The sequence below is a fragment of the Gavialis gangeticus genome, unplaced genomic scaffold (assembly GCF_001723915.1).
Source record: "Gavialis gangeticus isolate Ggan-Ray unplaced genomic scaffold, GavGan_comp1, whole genome shotgun sequence".
Taxonomy (NCBI): Eukaryota; Metazoa; Chordata; order Crocodylia; family Gavialidae; genus Gavialis; species Gavialis gangeticus.
In genome coordinates this window covers 95091327-95117901 of record NW_017729022.1, presented here as the reverse complement: position 1 = coordinate 95117901, position 26575 = coordinate 95091327, and the positions used below count along the sequence as shown (strand labels likewise).

The 26575-nt window shown below is 38.4% G+C and overlaps 1 protein-coding gene across 12 annotated transcripts in view; it reads right to left on the bottom strand.

Moving 5' to 3' along the window:
* Window positions 1-26575, bottom strand: part of SOX5 (SRY-box 5) — a 671039-nt gene that overhangs the window by 363806 nt on the left and 280658 nt on the right. For all 12 annotated transcript variants that reach the window (XM_019515645.1, XM_019515646.1, XM_019515641.1 and 9 more), the window contains one exon: window positions 1929-2139. In XM_019515645.1, the coding sequence (XP_019371190.1) occupies window positions 1929-2139 (211 nt within the window). The remainder of the gene's footprint in view (window positions 1-1928; window positions 2140-26575) is intronic.

Genomic DNA, 26575 nt, shown 5'->3' with positions numbered 1-26575 from the left:
TTTCAGTGCTCTTATGCAAGTCTAATTTTCTTTCTAGCCACCTCATCTCAGTGGCCTCCTTTTGTTTGATATCCCGATTCCCATTCTCTTCTAACTTCTGAACTTTTGTTAGCTTGCTTTTAGAGTGGAGGGAGTAACCCTCTTTTCTATTCTTTTTTTTTCCAGGATGGGGAGTAAGTAGAGACATGAATATGGCACCCTTATAATGATTTAAGTAGGGCTTAATGAAATTTTCATCACAACCTGCTGTTCATTTTAATGGCCTTTGAAAGACAATAGAACAATGGCTAGAGGGAAGAAAAGATTTTCTGTTGCATACATTTGTAAAGCCAACATTCAGTTGCTTCTCCCCCTCCCCCTTCCCAATCTCTTCACAAAGCTGTAGATCTTTTGTTTGTACTGTATATATTCATTTTAGTGGAGCTGAGATAATGCACAAGCTCTGTAACCATTCTCATGTCTAACTGTGGCCTTTCCTTAATGGAGTCTGTGGAGCATGCACAACCTCCCACTCAACACTGTATTTACATATTGCCCAGAAATCCCTTCTCCCCCCCATCCCATAAATAATCTGGCCTTTTCTTTTCCCCATTGCCCTACACATAGGCACAATACAGAAGGTCTTTTCCACTCAAAGGCACAAGATAGGTCATGGCTGTAAAGTCAGCATAAATGCAAACCAGAATGTTCCAATTTATTTAATACTTTAAAAAAATGCTAAACGTCATTTGTTTTCCAGCAGACTCTCACTGAAGGCCCCATTCAAGAGGAGAAGGGTAATTTACAATCATGTCATGTGTACAAATATGCAAGAATGGAGCTATGCTTGCATTTGTAGTTTCACAAGCCAGTTTTCTTTAAATATAGAAGTTGTCCAAACTTCTGCCACAACTTTTCAAATGACAAACACCATCAATTCATACTCAGGGTATTTTGGGGAGGAGAAGTGGGGGTGGGGTGGGGAACAGAGGGCTTTGAGGGTAAGATTTTTCCACTTTTAAAAATAAATTTCTACAGAAGGATGTACAGATACAAATTCAGGTTGTGATTAGTACTGCAAGGAAAATTAAGAAAGAAGTAGCAGTAGGTTCACATAAGGGCACCAAATCCCTGGAAGCCTTGAAATAAATGAAGCTGGTCAAAACAGCTACAATGATATTTTCTGAATGTTTCAGGGGAGTGTAATGGTATCTGGAGACTTTCACTTTTAGGTCACCGGCTTGAATCTAGTTCAGGCTAACAGAGATTGAACATATTTCCTATTTGAAAGCTGGTCTGTGGTCTCTGGGAAGGGTGATGTCCATTGGTATGTAGCAGATGACTGAATAGGTACAGACTCCAGTACTAACTCAAATCTGAGAAGTGATCCCCAAATGTTAGGCTAGAAGGATGTAGGGGAAGCTTGTCCTGAATCTGCTAATATAGTGTCTGTACTGTAGACAAACAGGATTATGAATGAGGGCACACTTGATCCAAGAGTTTTCATGTATACCAAATTCTCCATTCTGTCCTTCAAATACTGGCTGTCTACATAAGTATATATGTATTTTTTTTAAAAATGTGCCTTCATTAATAATATTGTTTCTAGTTCCATAGGTGATAATGATGTTGGAGCCCTCATGTAGATGACTCACAGGATGTCACCATTGTAGTTAACACCATGGCAATTGTCCTGCTCTGAGTAGACTTGAGGTTCCTGGAGTGGTGGTGTTGGCTCACCTTTACACAGCCAAGTACTGGTCCATGAGGGAGAAGCTGAACAAGTGCTGGAAATAGTAGGACACTCCTGGAAATTATTCTTAATGAAGGTGAGCCTAGGGTTTAATTTTGCCAGCAAAAAAAAACAAAGAAAGCAGGAAATGGGGAGAAGATAAGATACCCAAAAGAGAAAAAAACATAGAAAATGTGTCTAATTCCCCACGCATTACCTTCTGGCTCATTTTTGATGAGCTCTTCCATTTTCCTCTGCTTTAGGGTATCTACAACATCTGCTAGGCTCCCTTTGCGCCTTTCAGGGGTTCCCAGAGCTGTGCTGGACAATGACTCTCCACTCTGACGCCCACCTTCTTCTGCCTTCAGGGGTGAGGTAGATGAGTTGTGCGGGGCAAATGAAGACATCACTTTATTGCCATCAACTTCCTGAAAGAGGAGAGACATCAGATGAAACAATTTAGGGGGAAAAAGAAAGAAAAAAAACGAAAGAAAGAAACAACCCTTTGTTCTTTGAGTTCATTGCTGTTTGTTCTTCTGTTGAAACCTTTCAAAAGAAATGCAATGCTTCAAAAACATCCAGAACAAAGCCTCTCCATAAAGGATAAACCAAGATTACAGGCTGAAGTGAGCAAAGATCAGCTTGCAGGAGAAAAACATAAAATACAGTTTTTCTCTAATTGAGGAGAAGTGTTGCACTCATAGGTTTTCTAATAACAATGATATTGATTACCTTTAATTGTTTGCTCTTTTACAACTTTCTATGTGCAATCTTCAATTTTTTCCCTAGGACCATTAATTTCCTGCCTTTTAAAGTACTTAATGCCATGATGGCTAGTTGCTGTTGGAAATGAAATAATAATCAGATATTAAATGCCCTGCACTATATGATTTTTTTTAACTCACAGTTCAAGTAGTTCTCCCATTTCGAAGGGAAGAAGCAATCATTTTACAGCTTCTAATTCATTTTCTTTTCTCCTCCTTCACCTAACACCCTCATCCCTTTTAAAGAAATTTTCTACAAAGGTGGTCCTAATGACACTCACAGGTGGCACAGTGACACAAAAGCGTGATTTTCTAGTATATAGGCACACTCCTCCTTACATTAAAGTCAACAGGAGCTTTCTCATTGACTTTAGTGGGAATCTAATCTGGCTCCAATACCTACAAACTTACCTTCATTAATGTGAGACCTTTCCCTTTGCGTCTCCTAGTATGTAAACCAACTTCCTCTGCATTACTGACTCATTTGTGTGTAACTCTAATCCTTTCTTCCTATGTTAGGACCAAATATTGCAAATACTTAGGTATCCCATTTAAACATGGGATTTCAATGTCTTCAATGAAGATCATAATTTTATTACACAAATGGGCACATCTACATATGCAATAATGTATTTACAAGTACTACTGCCGAGTTTATGATGATCTCTCTCTCTCTTTCTCTGGAGCTAATTGATAAACTCCACAGTAAATGTTTCATGTAGGCACACCCTGTGTGCATTGTATTACCTAATGTTACAAAAATAATTATATCTGTTATCTATTTTAAATGGTTTATTCTGTTTGGGTTTTTCTGTTCTTCTTTAGCTCCAACTAAATCCACAGAATATGTCCTTATTCTTTGTATAGCAGGTACCCATTAAATATTGCTGTTTCTAAAAATATCAGCGGACAGAATTCTGAAAGCAGTTATAGATAATTTTAAAAATATCTGAATTGTTTTCAAAATTCGTTGTCACAGGGTTGGATAATGACCTGTTAGCCATTTGAGTAAAATCTTCCACAACAGATTTTACCAATTATTTTCACTGGTTCAAATTTTGCACTCTTTATTTACTGAAAAGGTGAAGTTTCAGTTAAAAAACAAACAAAAAAAAGCATAATGGTTTTTAATACAATTTAAGCAAAATTTCAAGCCTAAAAATTGTAGGAAAAAATCAATAATGTTGATGATTTTTCACAGAACATTTTGTTTTTGGCAAAAAGACAATTTTAAAAACCCCTCCTTTTTGACCAGCTAGTTACACTGCTGGCCTTCTGGACTGACTTCAGATGTTCTGAGATCAGAATGTGGCCCATTATTTGCTCCAAAAGCCTTACCTAATGGAAGCCTCTCTATTGATATCAGTTTGTTTTGGATCAGGCTCTAAAAAACAATCTATTCCAATTTGACAGAAACTCTCCTTTTCTTGAACCTTCTTACAGGTTTGGACTATACTTGAAAAATTATCTTTTGCTAACAAAAGCTTTCAGTAATGCATAGAGTTAAGTTGGACGTGAACACAGTTTTACTGCAAGTGTGGACCAGAATGATAAATGTTCAAGTATTGGTCTAGACTTGCAAGTTAGCTACCTCTAGCATTAGGTCAAGATTGACTTGTCATTCATACCTATTGTCATAAAGCTGCATTTTTTCTTTTATCGGCAAGGTTAAAAGAAGAAATATTCTGAAAAGTTTCTTACTTGTTTGCCTTCTCAAGACAAAGCTGTGAACTGCTTTCCTTGGTTACAGTAACTTAACTCAGCCTTTATCATCAAGTATCTCTAGGAAAAAGTATTGCTAGCAATTTTACAAAGAGTTCCTTGTTTTTCTTCCAAATTAGGCCTCCAAAATAATCATGCATTATTTTGTATATGTCATATATCACACACAAAGGGGCAAGAAGCATTTGCCACAGGGGATTATTAATCAAGAATTCTTAACTGTTCTTTCCCCGTCTTTTTGTAATGATTTTTAATCTGATGTGAAGTCTAAATAAAACAGCAAACTGATTTTTGCCTTTTTTATTTTGGGGTATGTACAGATACTGATGTAATGATAACTTCTGGTTGTGTAAATAGCACAGAAGGAAAATGCAAGTACCAAGGTAGCTAGACAGATGACCTGATAGCAGGAAATATAACTCAGATCTGAGCCCTGGATATATTTCAAATGAATAAACATCTGTGAAATAAATTATAATTTAAACATCCTGCTTCAAAGGTAAATTGTTTCCATTTCTTGTAAAAACTACTTTGCTTCTATGTGTATATACATAGTGTTTGGATGTACATATACTAGCTGTTTATATGGAAGTGTTATATATTGATTGCTGCACTTAATTGAAACATGCATTTTAGAGCCATAGCTGAATTCAAGTTCTAACACTAAGGAATACCAGTGAATTCTTAATCCAAAAAGATCTGGGCCAGTCATACATTTACTGTGATATTTGCCATCTAAAAGGATCTATTCTCCTATCTCTACTTTCCTCTTTCTATGTAGAAAGAGATGCACACTGCATATTAGTACTAATGAGACTGACATGTGTAAACTTCAGCAAATCAAAATAACTTTACCAGCCAATCATGTTACAACACAACTTGAAATGCTTAGTTACTTCATTTTCTATTTCATTTTATTCTATTGCACTTGATTATCAGTAAACAAAAATGAAACAAAAACACATTAATGGTTAAGGGGAATTCCCTAAACAGATAACTCTTGTTAATGGCTATATGAAGCTAAAAAGAATGGTTGGAATCCTTAAGAAATCATACCAGACATGATAATTAAAAAATCCCATTAAAAATACAGGGCAAATTTCATAGAGACAAGAAAGATTTCTTCAAAACCTCTCTAAAATTTTCTTCAGAATCAGTGAAATTTAGTAGGTTTCTCTTTTTAAACCACGAATCCACACAACTTCAGTCTGAGAGAAAAGCAATTTACAGTTTTGTAATGAGTGCCATAAAAAATCTAAATAGATTCTAAGGTAGGAAATGTTTATGGAATTCAAGAAACTGCACAAATATTAAAAGTCCCAGTCACCACAACAATGGAAAACCAGACACTTGCTATTTCACTCAGGAAAATTCTGTTTGCTATGTAACAATTTCACCTGTTCAAGTTTGATTACATTTCCGCCTCTGGCACTGTTAATCCTTGTAACAGCTTTATGTAGTTAGCAGCTGTTTTATGCATGGGGTTCTATTGTTCATTTACATTGTGAACTGCCTGCTAATGTGTGCTGGCACAACACTCAATCAAACTCTGAACTGGGACTGTACTCACCAGCACCTGATGTAGTTGTTTCTTGTTTTCCCCACTTCAGATGGCAGCCAGAAACCTACAAAGATTGTGGTTGATAGAGACACACTGTACTTTTTCTCCCCCAACCATGAAAACCAGATTGACCCAAGATTTATCTTCTTTCTGCTTCTGTCCAGAGCTGGAGCCCAGAGAAAGACGTGTTCATGTACATGAAAGTGGCCAGCATATTGCCAAACAAGTTTCTACCTATGGAAGAATCTCTCTTCCAAGGTTTAATGATAAAACAGACTTCTGCCCTTTCAGGATGAGGTCAATAATCTTCCTTTGTTAATCTTGGGCAAGCTTTACTTAATCTAGCCCCCTTGTCACCTTTGTGATTGACAGGAAAAGTCATGTCACTGGACAATGGACTTACCCTCCGTGAGCAATATCTTTTTAAAGATTACACAATGTTACCTTTGCTCTCATAAAAAGTGCAAACATTTTTCTGTTAAAAGAACTTCATTCATTCCAACTGTATCTTTAAAAATAGTCTGGTTCCATTTCCAGGGTCTGGTTCAGACTCTTTTCCAATTTTAAGAAGAAATGGTGTGGTATTTATTGAAAGAACAGGCTGCATACGTCTCAGTGAGATTTTTCAAGTATTTTTAGTGTTCCAGATAGATCTTGGCCTCTCTTCTGAGCCTCTAGATCCAAAGGATCATCTACAACTTCTGAACCCCTAATCTGAAATTAAACCCAGACGTGCAGAAAACTTGTTCCTGTAATATTAAAACTGTGTTCCAAACCAACCAATAACCAAAACAAAAGGAAATTCAGAGAAATGTTTAGTTATCTCCATATGCTATGCAAGGATGATGCATCTGTAGCATAAAATGATTATGGAAAGAAGGATTTTGGGGATGCAGCCAAAAACACCTGGAAAAAGATACCTATGTCTTTGAAGCAAGCACTACTATAGCTTGATTTTAAGAAACAGATGATCCTTTATATTAAAAGTAACATAACATTTTTAAGTTAGACTTTTGCCCATATTTTGCTTTTTTATAGTATTTAAAGAAGACAAGATAGTAATCTTTCCCCTTTCCATTATAACTTTAGCTCCTAGGGTACACGTAGTACCCTAAATCAGTGTTTCCCAGCCTTTTCCAGTTCAAGGCACATTTACACTAATAAAAATTTTCTGTGACACACTGGTTAAGGCATTGTCCATCCCTATGCTTATGAGCACATTACAGCTCATTGCCACAGCAAAATTCCACAGCACACCTGTTCATTTCTGATGGCACACCATTGTGCTGTGGAACCCTAGTTGGGAAACACTACCCTAAATGAGTCTGTAAGAACTGATGGCTTCAGCAGAAAAAAGGTGGCAACTGTGAAGGCAAGGAATTTTCAACAGACTACTTAAAAAAAGTGTCTGCCTTTTATTTACACCTAATTAACTTCAACATCTAATACATGTTTTGGAGAAAGGATGGCTTTGTCAAGGACTGAACATTCAGAGTACTTCAAGTAAAAGAGAGAGACCAAGAGAGAGATCATCATAAAACCTGAAAGACCTACCTTAAAGACCACATCCAGCAAAAATGAGAAAGACCAAACCTGACATTCTTGATATTTCCATGTTTTAATACAAATACACATACAGAAAGAAATACCTCTCCCCCTCTTTTTCAAAACCTTTTAGCCTATCTTGTATAACATCAAGAAGCAAAAAAGAGTATACCATTTTAAAAATTCCATCAATTATACGAAGTGTCTCAGGAAATCTTAAGCTTAAAACAAGTATTTGATTTAAGCTCAAGTGGATTTTCAATAGGAATTGTACTCTTAAATCAGTTAGGTGGATTTGAATATTCCCTCCCAGAGAGTACTATACTACATGGTTTTTGATGTCCTGAGGATCTTGCTATAACTGTGCCCAGTGGTGACTGTACCCCTGGCATTTTCGAGAACATGAAATGCATATTTTATGAAGCTCTCCCAGTGAACACATTTAAAACAAAAATGTAGGATTTCTTTGTTTCCACCCATCTAAACAAGTCTTTTGTCTATGTATTGTCCTTATGGAAAGCACTATTAATCAGTGACATGAAATGAAATGAAAGGAGCAGTATTTGAGGGTTTCTGAAAGAGGCAATAAAGGACACCTGGAGCAAGAGAGAGACCGTGTACAAAACAGCATGGGAAAAATGGATAAAGACATAGTTATGAAGTAAGGATTGGGCAGAACACAGGGCTGGCAATGGATAAAGAAGGAAACAAAACTGAAGGGAGAAATTAGTATAACTTCAGGGTCTTGTCCAGTAACAGGAAACAGCCCACTGTACTCACACACATATTCTTTAAAGGATTAGGTTCTCAAAGTGAGGAAGAATGGCTGATATGTAATACAGAAGTGGAGATAAAGACAGTTAATATTTCTGTAGATTTGGTTAAAGGGATCATAGTAATAGGAGAGAAACATTTTAGCTACATTGTTTTGGAAAGGGTTAAGACAGACTCTGTTTAGTTAAGAGATGCTCTAACCAGTAAATACATAGTTGCACATATTTACAAGGAATGTGAAAAGCTTCGGTCCCTGTTTCATTTTGGCAGAGATTTGGCCTGATTCGGTACCCAAATCTCCAAATCTGAATTGAATCAGGAGACCCTTTAATCTCTCTGAATCGAATTAGAACCCTCCAAATCGATTTGGAGAGATTCAGCAATTCAAGCATAGACACAGCTTTAAATGTTTTTTCTGCATACCTCAAGGTACCAGGCAGAGCTCATGAACACTGCGACGGTGGGGCACATGGAGCATCCCACAGGAGGTGGTGGGGGCAGTGCACTCAGCAGCAGACCTGGAAGTGGCCCAGAAGCACTTCCAATCCACTTCCGGGTCTGCTGGAGAGCATGCAGGATCCCCTACCCCCGTGCCTCCCTGGCCCCCCCGTCCTCTGGGATGCTCCATCTGCCCCACCATCGCAGTGTTCATGAGCTCTGCCTGGGACCTTGAAGTATGCAGAAAAAACATTTAAAGCTGTGTCTATGGCTGAATCGTTAAATCTCTGAATCAGTATCAAATCTTCAGATTCGGTCAACTCAAATCAGGGACAGTGATCCGAATCAACGAATTAAATCACTGCCCCCAATTTGAGCCGAATCTGAATCAACTAGGGCCCATTTCACACATGCCTAATATTTACTTACAGAAACCAGCTTACACTCAAATTAAATTAAAATTGATTTAAGAAAGAAATTTCTCTTGGCTCTGCTTAACGTGGAGTGTTTGGGGTTTTCTATGGACACTTATTTTAGAATTGTCATGAATTATCAGGCTTTTTGAAGAGTATATCTAGTTCCTTATCTGACACATTGATATATCACTTTGCATTGGATTCCTTTCTGGCCATTATTGCTGCTTCCCTCTGTGTTCAAATAAAATATTCTAGTGTCTATTTAATGATCTCTGCCACCAAACTACATTGTGTTGGTAGGAATTTGGACATGATAATCCAACATATATTTTCATTTCTATGATCCTCATGAAACATGGTTTAATAACAAAGTACAGGGGATTCGGAAGAAGGGAATCCAGTCTGGAGGGCATTTGGAAAACAGCACTATATTTTATTTCATGTTTGTGGAACCCATAGGCTTTATTTTATTGTTTTTACCCAAACTCTTTTCTTAATCTTTTGTTTAGGTCATCATGAAATGTTGCTTGTATAAAGTAAGAAATTGCATATTTTGAGTGAGAAACGTTAAGAATAGCAAAAATAATAATGCTAACAATTTTACATTGTGTAAGAGATCACAGCAGTGATGTCACACACAGTTATTTCCCATTTTCCTAAAATTCTCCCTCTTTATTCAAAAACACCAATCTCCAGAATGAAATGTATGTTTTCACTTACTCTTGAAAACACTTAATAAACAAAAGTGGCATTTTGAGAATTGCTAATATGTTAACTACAACCTGTAAAAACAAAGAACATTTTGTACTATGACAGCTTCGTTATCTTCTTGCTAGTGATCTGTATGTTTAAAAACAGTAAATAAAACCCTGAAAAAGCACTTTAAGACATTTATGATCTGTTTCTGGAGGGTAAGGTCTTATGGGTGATCTTTACACAAAAATAAGACTGCTTATCAAAACTGCTTGGTTTATCTTCATTAAGTATTGAACTCTTCTGCTATTTGGAAGAGACATGGTATAAAATGAACACAGTTTTAAAACTTAAAATTACTAATTGTCATAACTGATTAAACATACCCTGGTTGTTAGAAAGTAATATACCATTTTACTATGTAACAAACCCAGTTATGATGCTGACCTATCCAAGCAATGGGAAAGAACAATTTAAATGGAAATCAAGTGATACAAACAAACAAAGATACCATAGGCTGGCAATAACAGAAGGCTTCCATTTTTTTCTGTATTTTCAGCACGTTATGATTTAATAAAACTTACAGATGGGAAACAGCTGAAAGATCAGCTCCCTCCTTAGTGGCCAATTGAAGATTGTTCCTTAAGGGCCAGATTCCAGATGAATCCCTCGAAAAGGGGAACGACTGGGGAATTAAGTAAAATACTTCATGCTTTCCCACAGTCATGTAACTCTGTGCTGGAGGCCACCAGGAGGCCCTATATGGGGACAGCAGTGTTTCAGTGGTAGGAATGAAGAAGAGAGAGCATATAGTGCACTCACGAGGGCCTGCAGCAGCCTGTGCATTTTTACTAGGGCCCTGATTATCAAGGAGAAAATACCTTTAATGCTCCTCCTGAGGCAGTGTAAATCTATCAAACATCCAATGCAAGGCTGTGCCTATAAGACAATCCAGCTATCCAATACATTCAAAGTTGTTTCATTCAGGCCATTTAAAATGATTCACACAATGGAAGTTTCCCTACTCTTGCAAGTATGCTACACATTAAAAAACCTCATTGTTAACCAATGTTTCCTGATATTCAACAAATTTTCCTTTCCTTTATTTCAACCCATTACTCTACTTACATCCCCTTTTTAGCACCCTGAACAATGCCTCTCTTCTGTCTGTACCCTTCACATTTTTAAGAAGTTAGCACAACCTCTTTTAGTTACTGCAGAGCCATATTTAACTTTTCTATGAATATTTAGCCCTTTCAATCTTCCCTCACAAATCAGCTCCTACAGCCCTTTAATCATTTATTTTGCTTGTATCTGAAATCCCTCCAATTTGCTGAGATCTTTGAGGTACCCAGATCTGAACACAATATTTTATATGTAATCTTAGCAGAGCTATGAAGAGAAGGACAATTACCTCCTTGTTACCGCCTTTTTTGCTGCCATGCTGCATGGCAAGCTCATATCTAATTTGCTCTATCACACCTAAATCTCTTTCAGCATTACTGCTTTCCAAGAGCCTTCCTCCCATTGATTATCTGTGTTTTCCGGAATGTTTCTCCTGTTGTATCATTTTGCAGGCTGGATTTCATTTTATTATTTCCAACACACAGTTTTTAAAGCTATCTTTCTGTTACTTCTCTGTCCTCCCTGATGTTCAACTAAAAAAAGTAATTATGCATTATAATTAAATGACCTCTTTAAACTTCTATAATTGTGTATTTATTTCTCCAAATTTCTAAAAAACCCTGAATGGCTAACCCATACATTGCAAAGCAAAAACTAAGTAAAGCATTATGCATGAATATATTCACCTTAGCCCACTCTTCTTCCAATGTCAGGGTAGAAAAAGATGGAGCTTGCAACATCCCTAGAAGGTTAACAAATCCAGGCCCTGGCAAGCTAGAGTAAGAGGAAAGGGTTTAAAAATGGAGACTTTCATAGCAAAAGGCTTACTAGCTTACTAGTGTAGCTCTTTCAACTTTCATAACTACACTATGAGCTTCTCTTGGCTAGGGACATACATTGCACATAAACCAGTTCAAGTGATCAGAAACTGGTTTAAACCTGTAACAGAACAGACGTTCAGTGCAAATAAATCAGTTTGAAAATGGTGTAAACCCGTTTGAGATAAACCTGGCTGAATGTAGGATCAGACTTAACTGATTTGGGTCAAATCAGTTTATGCAATGCCCTTTGCTGATTTAAGCTAAACCAGATACCCCAGCATCCTGGCATGCTCTCTGAGCTAGGCAGGGCACTCTGCTCCACAGCAGAGCTGACACCTCCTCCCTGCAACCTGGCCAGAGCTCTGGCAGAGACTTGCAGGCACAGCAGTGTCTGCTGGCTTCCCCACCCTCCCCCCTCATCCCCCCATTTGTTGCTTAGGCAGAGATCCTTTCCTCCTCTCTCCCACAACACAGACTGTAGTCAGCATGTGGTATGCTAGCTAATGCTGTAGAAGGCAGATAGGACAGTGTCCACTTAGGGCTTTTTGGAGGTAATCAATAGCTCAGATGGTGATGTCCCTGCATTCCTTCCTTTGGAAAAAGCTGTTTAAGAGGACCTTGTAATGAGCGAAGCTTTGTTTTCTGATGGGGTGTTACATGCTGATAACAGAGCTGATAAATGCTCTGTTATCAAGGTGGGGGACCTCCTCCCTAATCACAGTGTCCTGCCAGGCCTGGCCATGCCCCCCTCAGCACAGCCCTGGGGAAAAGAGGGCTGCTCTAGCGCCCCCCAGCTTCTAGCCTGAGCCACTGCAGACATGTGCCTGAATTTTTGGGAAGTCTGTCTGGTTACAAAACTGATTTAGCCTAGCCAGGTTAAACTAACCTGCAAAGATTGAATCAATTCAGGCTCAGGCTTCTGAATGTCTGTCCCTAGCCCTTCTGACCTCAAATGTGGCAGGATATCAAGAAGGTAAACCTGTGTTTTCTAGTATGCTCTTATTCCCACCTCTTCACTAAAGATTTTAAACCAGATAAATAAATAAATAAAACAGCATACATCAAAATTACCAGCAACCCTTTAACACTACTCTATATTTACAATTCTTTCAATCTGTTTCAAGCAATATGACACCAGTCATATCCAACATCACTGACATTTTCAAGTGAGATGTATGGAACAATCTATGAAATATTTTAGTTGTATACAAATACACTTATTATGAATTCCCTCAGCATTGTCATCCAAAATATTACTTTTTTATGCAATTTGTTCTTTATAAATTCTGGTTAAGGTCTTCAAAGTAATGCCAGGGTTCAGCCACGCATCATAGCATCTATGGAAGATGCAACCTAAATCCCCCAAAGTGTTCAGAAAATGTTGGTGCACTGTGTATTTCTCATGTTTCCATGATTCCCTCCATGTTTATAGACTCATTTTTTCCCCAGATTGATCCATTGCTTTTTGAAAGATTACAGATAGATTCCTGGGATGATTGTTGCCAGAATAATGTAATTGTTATTTTCCTCCTTTTGGAAGATTAGCACCACTTCCTTTCTTTTTGAATGCAAAATTTTCAAAGATCAAGGGGTGTTCACACAGCCAGAATCTACCTTATTCGAGCAGAATAACATCTATTTACTCCCTGCCTCCATAAGGAGTGTTTGGGAGTAAAGTACTACTCAGAGTCAGGGGAACAGATTGACTAAATTTTCCAAAATAATTTCTAGTGGTTCAGAAATGTCTTAGTTAATTCATTTAAAAATTCTAGATGTATGCCATCTAGGCCTCCAAATTCAAGGATATGTATTTATTTAAATTTTCTATGACTTCTCTTGCTTGCTTTTTATCAAGGTTACCAATTAATTTACAATTGTCTGTTACCGATACCCTTATTCTTTTTTTTAAGGAATGACAGTAAGGTTAATTCCACAATATATTGGTTTTTTCAGTTAATTGCTATTATCTTTGTTTTCTACATTTATTAATAAATCTGCATTCTCTTCAAAAATTCCCCCTCTCCCTCATACATATATGTCACTACCAACCATGTTCTCATTCTATTAAGTTCTGTTATACAATCCCAGCAAAACAAAATTTGGTGCTTGTGAATGACTGTCTGGGCTTTGGGGGAAATAAGAGCACATGGAAAATCCTAGATGATATTTGCAAGGTGTTTAGAAATTACCAAGATAAACATAAAATAAATGAATTTATAGAAAATAATAGAGTACTTACATAAGACTGAATTTAATTTTACTTGGAACTTGTGCAAGTTCCATAATCTCATAATGGGTTGTGCTTGATCATATGGTGCTGTACTTACCAGAATGTTTACTCAAAATCACAAAATAAATTAAAAAAATACATTTAGTGTTAATATAGCATTTATAAATCACAGGGCTATTCCAATTGCCATTAATTAAACCTCATAAAGCTCCTGTGTAGTATTACAGTTGGGGTAACTGAGGAAATGAAATGAACTGAGTGTCCAATCCACATGATGATTCAGTGGCAGAATAGTTTAAGCTTCCAAGATTCCAGCTATCTGCTCATTCCTCTGCTTCAGTGATTCTCAACAAGAATGCCACTGGTGTCACATGTTACCACTGGTAAGTGTGCAGAAATGATTCACAAGATAAACCCAGAGATTTCAAATAGAAATCCATAGTGTTAAAAACATTATGGCCTGAGTTCTTTGCAACAGAAGAATTGTTCTATTATTTCCTGTAGTAAATAACGAGTGAAAATTAACAGCTGACATTTTCTGAAGGTTGCCTTAAATCTAAAGATTGAGAGGCACTGCTATAGAACTTAGTGTCTCTGTCGCTGGTAAGTGTTATAGGGCTTTGGTCCCTTCCTGATTGGTTCCTTGCCCCCCAGCGACATCATGGTGAAATCTGGATTCAGCACAACCGAGATGGTTCGGGTGCTGCTCCTATTCTCCTGCCACATCTTTGAAGTTTGCTGTTCTTTTTCTTGGGAGGCAGTTTCCTGTACGTGGTATTAGGAGATCTCAACCCTGGGTTTCTTCGTGGGGCTCCAACCTCACCTTTCGCAGGCTAAGGCAGCTCTGGAACTGCCAAGCCTATGCCAGCATCTCTTTCCAGCTGCTGTTCTTTTTCACCCCTGCACTGAGTACTGGGAGGCATCGGGAGGGCTTCTGGGGCAAGTCAGGGGGGCTTTTGCCTCCCCTCTCACAGTCTCTCACAGGGTAAAACTAGGATTTACATTTTGCAATGCTGTGTAGGAAAGGATAATGCCTATTCAACATTTAAATCCCATTCCAGTGCTAAAAGTAGGGTTTAAGTAACATCTGAATGTGCATAAACCTAGCATATAAAAGTTAGTTCAACTGTGGATGAATAAACTAATGTTTGGGGGAAAAAACCCAAAAAGGAAATATATTCTGACTTAAAACTGACTCAACTTCCTCCATTCATTCACCCCACCTTAGTCTTAGTCACATACTATAATATGCAGGCTTTTATAAAGGAAGCTCTGAGATAAAATGATTAAAAGGTTGATATAGCACCTTTAGTTAAAAAATATTTATGGTTCCAAAATTGTAGGGGGGGATGCTATTTTCCCCCAATCAACTACCAAAATTACCAAGGATGAAAAATAACCGTTGCTTTCTTAAGGCAGATAAGTCTAATTTATTTTTTGCAAATCTGAAGTGGACAAATAAACCTTTTCAGGTCACTGTAACAGATTATGTCAGTGAAATATTTTGCTTACAAATTACTCTTTGTCACTGTATTTCATACAACTAACAAAATTATACCAAACAGTCATTCCACTAGTCATACAGCATCGGAGGAAGAATGGATAACTTTTTCTGAAATTATCTACTCTGCCCTAAATTCTCTTTGAATCACTGATTTCTGAGTATTCCCTGTAGCTTTCAGTCATCATAGAGTGATGCTGACTTGATGCTGAAAAACATACATGTTTGCCCAACCCAATAAGAGACATACAGTTTTCTCTACTTTATCTGGAAACATGCAAGCCTAATTTGTGACAAAGAAGCATCACTTGAGTAATAGAGGTTGTGTTTAAACAATATGTCTTTTTCTGGTCTGAAATATATCAAGAGAGAGTCTCAGGATGTGATCCAGCCAGGTATCACTGTGCCTACGAGCACTGAGCTGACGCACACAGAGGGTTTCCACAAAAAGTCCTCTGCAATCCATTCATTATATTTAGTGACATCAAACAGGGAAAAATAATTAAAAAGCTCCTATTGAGCACCTAGAGACCTTGAACACAGACAGGGGGTGAACACAAAGACAGGGTATTTGGTTACAAGAGTCACACTTCATCTTTTTAATTAATTTTTTACAGTACATTGTGGAGGAGTTTTTTTCCCCCGGTTCTTTTCCTTCTAACCTTCTAGTCTAATAGATGTGCATGCTTTTTGGTATATGTACTTATGAATGTATATAACAGAAAAAGAAGCAGATGAAAGTTTTGGGGTTTGGTTTTGTTTTCTTTTTATCTTTAAGATGAGTACATGCGTGGAGACTGCACATTTTAAAAATAAATTGCCTGAATAAATTCAATTATCTGGAGGAGCAGTGACAATCACATGCAAATGACATTATAAGCAGGGACCGTGCAGAGAGCTTCCTGTTTATTTTTTACTGTCCAAAGCACAAACCGGCAAAAGCCATTTTCAGAAACATCAGACCAGTCCATTTGAAAGGAGTCCAATCTCCTTCAAAATGTGCATAACAGGAAGAGAAGTCACACACATATGGTTGGAGAAAATTATCACGTACACAGAGATACAATGTTTAGGATGTATATGTACACAAACACACACACACACACACACACATATATATATATATATACACACACACATATACATATACACATGTATATACATATATATACACACATGTTTTTTAACTTGAGGCTAAAGAAATCTTTTAGAACACAATTGTTCAAAAACCTATTTTATCAACATTGGTTTTGCTGCATCAGGGATACATGGGCTCTGGCTGAATTTTTACTCAGTTAATAATGTTAATATGCACGTATGTTCATCATTATTGTGTGGTGGTTACTTCCCTCTCTTGTTCTGCAGCCTTATTTTAGCATCATGGACTAATGTGGCACATGTGGTTATAAAAACATCCAGGGTGCTTTTTTCCTTCCCTCCAAGACTCATATTAGAAGAGACTACTTCTAGCAACAAGCATATCTGCAGACCATACAGCAATGCAAACAATTCTGCTATTTTTCTTCAATATTTTACCTCAGACTTACATACACTTTAATCCTAAAATGAGTTTTGCGTCAGTTAACTTAAATGTACACAGATCAATCTCCAGAATCTAAGCTGTTATGTGTAATTACATTATATATGCAGTAGGGCTGTGCGAAGCTTCAGTCCCTGATTCAATTCAGAGGAGATTTGGCCTGATTTGGTGGCTGAGTCTCCGAATCCAAATAGAATCAGGAGACCCTTTATTCTCTCCAAATTGAATCCCAACCCTCCGAATCGATTCAGAGAGGTTCGGAAAGATTTGGTGATTTGGACATAGACACAGCTTTGAATGTTTTTTCTACATACGTCAAGGTACCAGGTGGCTCATGAATGCTGTCGTGGTGGGGTGGATGGAGCATCCCACAGGAGCATGGAGAGGCTCCCCAGTATGCTCAACAGCAGACCCAGAAGTGGACCAGAAGCACTTCTGGTCCACTTCCAGGTCACCCAGCTTGGTGACTAGTGGCTTCTGGGTCTGAGGGGGGCACCCAGGGTCCCCCCACAGCTTATCACTGAACGAGGGGGTGCGGGGGGCGGGGGCCCGCACACTCCCCGGTGGACCTGGAAGTAGATCAGAAGTGCTTCTGGCCCACTTCCGGGTCTGCTGTCAAGCGTGCTGGGGAGCCCCCCACACTCCTGTGGGACACTCCATTTGCCCCACCATTGCAGTGTTCACAAGATGCACCTGGTACCTTGAGGTATGTAGAAAAAACTTTTAAAGCTGTGTCTATGGCCAAATCACTGATTCTCCAAATCAGCATTGGATCATTGAATGAACAATCAAATCACTGTCCCTGATTCAGGCCAAATCCAAATCGATAGGGCCTGTTTCACACACCCTTAATATGCACTGCATTTGGGACAAGGGAAATCTAAACCTTTTTTGTAAACTCTTGGGCCACGTATGATCTTCTCTGTATTTTTATAACATTTACCTCCTTCACATCCTAGTTCATGACTGGAGCAGTATTTTATTACAGGGCTTTCCTCTTTATATTAAATATTGGCAGGGTGTTAATGGTCATGAAAAAAACAAAAATTTATGCCATCATACAGGGATGCTGCTTGGAAAATATTGAGAAAAATAAACTGGAAAATAAAGAGCACCTGAAGCTTTGGAAACTATTAGCCATGGTTGTGATTGCAAAGGTTACATTGATTTTAGAGCCAAATTGGCTCAAACTATGATGAGTTTAGCATGGAAACATTTATATATCCCTTCTGTAATGGGTGCATCTCCTACTTAATGTGGAGTTATAGGCAGAAAGTGACTGTGTAACATGCCATCATCTTATTTAACATATTTGCTCCCAATGTGTTGTTTGAGTCATGTCTTTCTGTTTGTTTTATTGACAAAACATTTTTTAACTACCATGGGCACTGCAGAATCAAAAGAGTTATAACTGGTTGGATCATTGTACTCAGCGAGTAATCCTCAATGGTTCGATGTCTGGTTGGGAAGGAGTATCAAGTGGGCTTCCCCAGGGGTCTGTCCTAGGTCTGGTACTATATAATATCTTCATTAATAATTTGGATGATGGGATCGAATGCATGCTTAACAAATTTATGAGTTACACGAAGTTGGGTGGAGCTGTAGATACTCCAGAGAATAAGGCTAGGATCCAGAACAACTTGAATAGACTGGAGAAATGGTTCTCAGTCAATCAGATAAGACTCCACAAGGACAAGTGCAAAGTCTTGCACTTGGGATGAAATAACTGCATGCACAAATACAGACTGGAGAATGAATGGCTAGGCTACAGTACTGTAACTGGGGGTTACAGTTAACCATAAACTGAATAGGAGCTAACACTGCTCTGGTTGCAAAAAAAGCCAACAACATACTGGGCTGTATCAACAGGAGTGTTACTTGCAAATCAAGGGAAGTTATTCTTCCATTCTATTCAGCACTGATGAGGCCTCACCTGGGATACCTTGTCCAGTTTTGGACCCCACCCTTCAAGAAGGATATGGGCAGTTTGGAAAGGGTCCAGCACAGAGCAACAAAAATGATCAGGGGCCTGCGAGACAATATTTATGAGGAAAGGCTGAAAGAGCTAGGTTTATTTTTCTGAAGAGAAAACTGAGGGGGGAATTTGATAACAGTGGTGATTACAGCCAAGATAAAGAATGGGCTTTTCTCTGTAACTGTAGGGGACAGAACTAGGAGCAAGGGCCTCAAGCTGCAGCAAGTGAAATTCAATTTGGGGATTGAAAGCAACTTTCTTTCAAGGTGGTCAAGCATTGGAACAAGCTACCTAGAGAAGTTATGGAATTGCCATCCTTTGAAACTTTCAAAAGCAGTTTAAGACAGACACTTGGCTGTCATGGTTTAGTCAAGGATGATCCTGGCTTGAGTAGGCAGCTGGACTATATGACCTTGTGAGGTCCCTTCCAGCTCTACCTTCCTATGATCGTACGGTCATATAAAAGGGGGAGCTGTACTCTACTTTGCCACACATATCATCAATAAAATAGTCAGGTATGTACTGTTTGCAAATATTTATTACTGGGATGATAGGAGACAGAAAAAGGAGAAAGCTTGGAAAATCCCAGTTTAAGTTTGCTGCATAAGCAGTTATTAAAAATATGTATTTTGATGCAACCAAATTTGATCTTTAAAGCCACTATAAGGGGAAAATGCAAAACTCTATAATGTCATTTTACAGTAATTTATCTGACTATAACCACATTTTAAGTGTTAAGGTCAACTGGTCATGAAGGATGAGCCACACTGTTCTGTCTAGCATGCAGTACATTTGACCTGAGCGTAAATAAGGGACTGACACTCCATTAACCTTCACAAGAACAGTTATTTTCCAAAACAGTTAAAAAGAATTCCCAACTCAGAATGGATAAATCTGAAATGAAACTAAAATAAAGCAAAATGATTCTTTGCCAACTGGCTGCTTTCTAAAAATGTTCAATTTACCCATATTTTTGAAAACCCCTTTTCCATGATGAAGAACCCTTTCCTAAAACGTACACATTTTTCTGGGGCAAGCTCTCCAGACAGTGTCAAGTCAAGTAATTCCACAAAGCTCATTTTAAAGAAGTACCATTAAAGTTACCTTTTGGAAAATAAAATCTTTTGCCCTATTTTTCTTTTGCCCTACTCCATTCTCCTGGCAGTTGATCTTATCAGGTCAGTTCTTCCTTTGAAACTCAATGTATTTTTCATAATAAATAATGATTTCTCCCTCATATAGAATAATATCAAATATGCTAAGATAGGTTATTCATAATCCTACACTTCAGAAAAGTCAGGAGACAGGTGGCAGAATCTAGTATGCATATTGCTTCTGCTCAGAACATTTTTGTTGGGCAGCCTGACCATGACTGTTCTTTCAGCATGGAGTCAGCTTGTACCCCAGACCAGAATCCAGATCCAAGCTGTTTTATATCTATCTGGTCTCAAATGTTTAGGAAACCTGTAGATATCTATAGTCTCATCAAGATCTTGACATTTATCATCAGGATGTTGATCTGCTCATCCACATCTGTCATTAGCACTTAGTGGTTTAGATTCAAAATCCTTTCATCAGACTCATCACATCAGTTACACCCCATGTCCTGAAGACCTTACAATTCACTGATGATCTTCCAGAACTGAAGCAGCAGGGATGCAGAATGAAGGGCACACTAAGTCCCCTGGAGACTCCTAGAGTTTGATCAATCTTATGCAAAGATTTTAAAGTATTTTAATTCTCTGAAGTGTATTTTTCCATGTTAACAACACATTAGGCATATCTTCAGCAAGCTCATAATCTGATCTACTGTCTACTTAATTTATTGTCATTTTGCCCTTAAATGCTGTGATTCTTAGTTCCCCCCCCCCCAATGCTTTTAATGACATTCCTTTTATTCTGGCTGCATCCCCAGTCTCCCTCACAAAGGTATGTGGAAGCAGAACACTGACTGTTCACAGGGTAATTAATGTTCTATCAAAGGACTAATCTAACGTAAATATCTACTGCATTATTAGTTAAAGTTACCACAGGTGAACTCCTCAGGTCCATCTTCTTTATCTCTGTATTCACTGTATTGACATTACTTATGCCATTACTCTGTAAAATGCATTGAGAGTCTTGGGTACAAGCAACCCTGGCTATCGGATCATTCAACATGACAGAATTTATTTTCTCACATACCACCCCCCACCCCCAATTAAGATGGACTTGTTTTGGGGAAGGCAGAATAAAAAAAAAGATTTTTCCAGCGTTATGGCTACATAGAACAAGGACAGAGCCTTTCTTCAATTCACTCACCCTTCCTTCCCTGTTTAACCAAAAGCTGAAACCATAGCTGCTGCTGAAAATTGGGCTTCATGGGGGGATCTATGATTCTGAAAAGAGCTAAAATCAGTCTGCAATTGTGTGAAATAGGAGGAGAGAGACCAGGAATAGCTAAAAGACAGCAGAAATACCAAAAGAAAAGTTAGTTTGATTAATGAACTATCAAGACTGTTACAAAGGAGAGACAATCTTTAATACCAAAGAAATACAGAACAGTGATCCATTAAATCAACTGACTCCCCCAGCTGCATGAATAGAAATGCCACTGCTGCCTGTGAACAGGAATCAAAGCAGAGTGCTTCTGTTCCAGAAAGAAAATCAGCTTGCCCACTTAAGACATGCATCCCCATCTGGGGGCAATTAATTTTGTGGGGAAAAGGTGCATGTGGTATGTGAGTAAATATGGTTTATATATATATATGCAATAGATTCCTATATGTAGAGGATGGACTAATTCAGTAACAGCTTTACAGATGTGTAAGGGACTTATTCACTAAGCTGGCTAAGGGGTTCTTCATTATTTGGGGGGGGGGGGGGTTGTTTGTTTGTTTTAAAATAAATCAATAGGCTTGGGCCATTATCCAAAGATGTGATTTGGTAAGTTTAAAGCCAAACCTCTCAAGCTTTACTCATGAGATAAGTACTAAACAATGAGCCAGATTCATCAAAGCTTTATAGACTCACTTAAAAGAAGAAAATATCTGATTCAGCCAACTCATTTAAAACCAAATCAGGCAGTTGAAAATCTATTTCTGAGATTTGTGAAACTTGCATTTTTTAAATGTTTTAAAAGTCCCTTTTTCGTAGGTTGCTTTGTGGGACTCAGCAACTCTTTTTAAAATCTTTTTTTCTGCCTGATTTCAAGCAGTATATTTTTCATTGCTGTAGGAGGTGGTAAAAAAAAAAGTCTTTTCTTTCTTTACACTCAGCCCCCTTTTTATTTTAAAAAGTGACTTTGGTTAGCTTTCAGAAACTCAAAAAAGCCATCTGGAATGTTTTGCCAAAGGTTTGGCAATTAAAATAATTATTTTTTAAAATTATTACATGTCATTCTGAAAACCAAATTCCACTATGTAGCACAGGAAGCTTCCTCACTATTTCTTGCCTCAATCCTGTATGCCAACCCAGGTTAGGAAGGCTAAAGCACTTCTTAAGGTTAAGATGGGAAACTGGCTCCTGTGTTTATTCAGACTTTGGCCCCTCTGCCAATAAGGGAAGCAATTAGTGACAACTGAGCTAGTTCTTGGGTTTATGGTCATATTTCCTCCAAGAACTCAACTGAAAGCAATGGGCTGTTTCATAATGGCTGTCAAGTGACTATTATACACCAGCATTTTGGGGTCAAAACAAATTGCTCGTGGTTATGAGGCCACATTGATTTAAAACTGACCAGGAGGCAATGGCTTTCATAGGCTATTGTCAAAATTCTGTTGCACATTGAAAGGTAAAGCAGTAGTAGATCATTCAAACCGTAGCCATTTATTCATCTTCTACCTTTAAAAAAAAGAGAGAAGGAAACTATTCCTTGAAAGTGCACGGAAAGACCATCTGACTTTGAACTGGAAAACCTGAAAGATCAGTGAGCCTACCTGCTAATGAGCAATGTGCTACTGAAACAAGCTCATTAGCTTTCATTTTTGCTGGCTGCTGATCGATTCATGAGCCACTTATGTGGCCTCTGTAAGCAGTACATAAATTATCAAATGTATTGATTTCTAAAAAGAATAAATCGGGAAGTCAGTCTTTCCCATCTCCCCAGCACGAGTCTGGCCAAATGGCCTTCAGAATTCCTCCAAAGAAAACAATGCTAATGTCAATGTTTACAGATATGTCATGTCTCAAAAGGCAAATACTCTGCCTGTAATCATGCTTTCCTGTCATTTCACAGAAGTGAGAAAAAGCCTACCTTTAAAAACATTAAATGCAAAATGCACAATAAAAAAAATGCAGAGCTTTCCATGAGACTATGTGGGTGGCAGTTCAAAAAAAGAAAAAAAATATCAATAGTAAGGAACAATTGTACACGGCTAGGAGAGACTGAAACCAGATGACCTAAAAAGTCTTTCTTCAGCTCAGCTCTCTATATCTCCATGGCCTTGTTCATATGATCAGAGGAGTGAATGCTTTGTGACATCCCAAAGTCAGTGCTGGATTTTACAAATAAAAGGACTCTTTTCTTTTCAAGTGGTGAGGTTGGAAATGTGGGCACAAAAACTGCTAAATACTAACAGGTTTAGCATCTCATCGCATGTGAAATGTACAGTCAAGATTTTCAGCACATATAACTGGCCCTGGTACTATACCAAGCCAGGTTGATTTCAGCAGCCTCTTTGTTTTAAATATGTTATAGCTAAAATTAGTACTTTGGATTTATACGGACAATTTCTGTGATTTTCAAAGCACTTTACCATATTTTGTCTCAATAATTTGTGTTATGGTCCAACTGGCCTTAATGAAAAAATAAGTCTTTCTATTGACTTCAGTGGGGTTTGGACTGAACCTGTATGTAACACATCAATAAATGGCAGGTGTCAAAGTAGGAACAATATATCCAGTAGAGAGAGGTAACTGTTAGTGTGAAGTTAAGCAGAAGGCAGAGGAGAGTGACACCAGATAGACTTACTCAGGAAGGCACGAACTTTCATAGGCTACCAGATGCTATGAATGGACTTGCAGGGAACAGGGTTAGTAAACAGAAAGGAATAAAATCATTTAAACAAAAGGATAGGGAAAGAGGGAAGAAGGGAGGCAGTGTTGCCCAGAGAGATGAAGGCGAGATGAAGAGATCAAAAGGTATAAACAAAGCAGTTACCCCACTGAGAGACATAAGTGTTATAAAAGCTAGTCCAGGTAATGGCATAAGAATCCAGGATTCTCTGTTGAGACCACTCTTAACACAGTCCAGTCTGTGGACGATTTTTGGTCCTCTGATTTCCCATTTAGGCTGGTTTTTAAGATACCTAGTATTAAGAGTAGTTGGTACTACCTTCTTCATCATGCTAGAGTATTAAAAAGGACAGAAAATATAGGATTCCCCCCCACACACACACTTCTTCTCTATCACAATACCAAATCAAGGGAATGGAAGCTCCCCTCAGCTCCACATCACAGTGCTCTCTCACCTCTCCTGAGAAATGTTTTGTTTTAACCCTTCCACGATATATTCCAACACAGCAATTCAAGTATATTTCAAAATGATCATCATCTCCTCATTCCCCAATAATAGCGATGGGCCAGAACCTCAGACAGTAGATCTGGTACTGTATGCCAGTGAAGGTTCTGGAAAAGGGTGATATTCTGATTCATAATAAATACAAGTTTAAGATAAAATAAAGCAATAAGGGGTTAAAAATGAACAAAGTAGAGAACATTGTCTAATCCCAGTTTACTGAGAGGACATGTCATTTTAGAAAGTTGTCCAAACACCAGCTTAATATTCTACACCAAAGTGGCTATTAATCAAACAACAAAGGCCCAATTAACACATAGCTGTTGTCACCTTCATGTTAAAAGCCCCTCCCCCCATTTCATTCTTTCCATCTTTAATGCTATAACCTAACCCAAAAATGCCTCAGGGCCCTATAGGGAAAAAAGGACAAAATAAGGAGAGGGATGAGGGGGAGAAAGAAAGAGAGAGGGGAGGGGAGGAGAAGGGGGTGGGAGAGAGAGAGAGAGAGAGAGAGTCTTAAATACCATCTCTCCTCTAGGCAGCAATTTCCACAGATGAAGAGGTCACCACTGTTTAACAGTGTGCTGCCACGTTAATTTAGTATGACAAGATAAAGCAGTAATCTCTGCTCGAAGAGGCTGTAAACCGCCTGCTATCCAGGGACATGCTCGAGTCGATTTGCACTGTATATCACTTTATACAATTGCCATGACAAAGCCCCCTGAGTTCTCTCATGTAAATCTCTCTCTCTCCCTCTCAACTTCACTGCCAGTCAGACAGCATCGGATCTGCGGTAAGCTATGCAAACTTAATGTCTTACGCATGCCAATGGACCCAAAAGCCCCCTCCCCCAAGAGAAGATGTTTAGGACTTTGATAATCCATTGATCCCACTTTCATATCGGCTTGTATTTTTCAATCTGTCGTGTTAAGTTGTCAGAGGGGGCGATTAAACCGATGTTTCATGTTCCGAGATTTGCGTTCCTGGGAATGATAGTTTTCAAAGCTTTTCTTGCTAGGTTCTGCTTAAAGATTATCCCTAAGAAAGCTGATGTGAATATTATTACTGGCATAAACCTGGTAATAAAACCATAAAGTGTTTTAGGTAAAGACATTTTAGAGATATTCAGGGTTATAAACATAAGAGTTTAAAGCTGGATAGAATTTGGAGTGTTTAAAAAAAAACCTGTCAAGCTGCACGAAGATTTCTCTGCACGAAGCAAAAACACCATATGTAAAAGGGGGGAAAAACCCCCTAACGTTTCTATCTATGTAAAACAAATATAATTTTAGACTCACTGAAGAGGGCATAAGAGAACACTGAACTGCATAGTTAGAATGAATTCAAAAGAACGGAGAGCATGTGGTGGTGGTCAGGAAGCAATAACTACCTCAAATAAAATTCACTGACAGATATTTAATGTGAGATAGCTAAGACAATTTTTCACATCTCCAGTAGCCTGAACATTTGAGAAAGATAGGTCTTTTGGTCAGGGATGTTGACTTTTATTGCAGTATGTTGCACCTCACATGTGCCATATTGCATTTCTAGAACATACACTTTTTAAATTATGGCTCTTTTTCTATTGCATGTCTTATTTGTGTTGCTTCCCTACAGCCTGCAGGCATGACACAAGTTACAGAACAATGTGCCAATGTGGAACCAAAATATGAAGCTGAGTGTGTGCACATGTACATCCATACAGAAAGCATTCTGTATTAACCACACTTCATGAAGTAAATTAGAACTAAAGCAACAGCACAAGAGACAAGTTTCTATGGTATTCAGGTGATGGTCACCACAATTTTGTAACTATATATACTGCCCAAGCTTTCACGCCCTGGAGAGGTCACTCCAGCTTCGCTTCATCTTTCAAGCAAAGATTAGATTCAGAGAGCTGATGTCTCACTTGACATAATTTTATCATCTCAAGAGACAGACAGATACCTACTACACTGCTGAGTTATGTGCGTGTGTCTATGGCTTTTGGATTTCATTGTAATTCACTATAAAGATGAATAGTAAGATGAGATCAGTTCCTGAAATACAGCATCATTCTTACAATATGCTGTCTTTAACAGGATTTATTTTTAAGGGAAACCTGATTGTCCCGGGACCTGCGGAAGCCAGGAAAACTCACCGGGAGGGCAGGACACCACGCGGAAGGGAGAGCCCGCGCGGTTCGTTAGCCGTGTCTGTGTACAGCTGCAGCCGGCAGCTGACGGTGACGTCAGACGCCAGCCGGGAGATTTAAAAATGGCG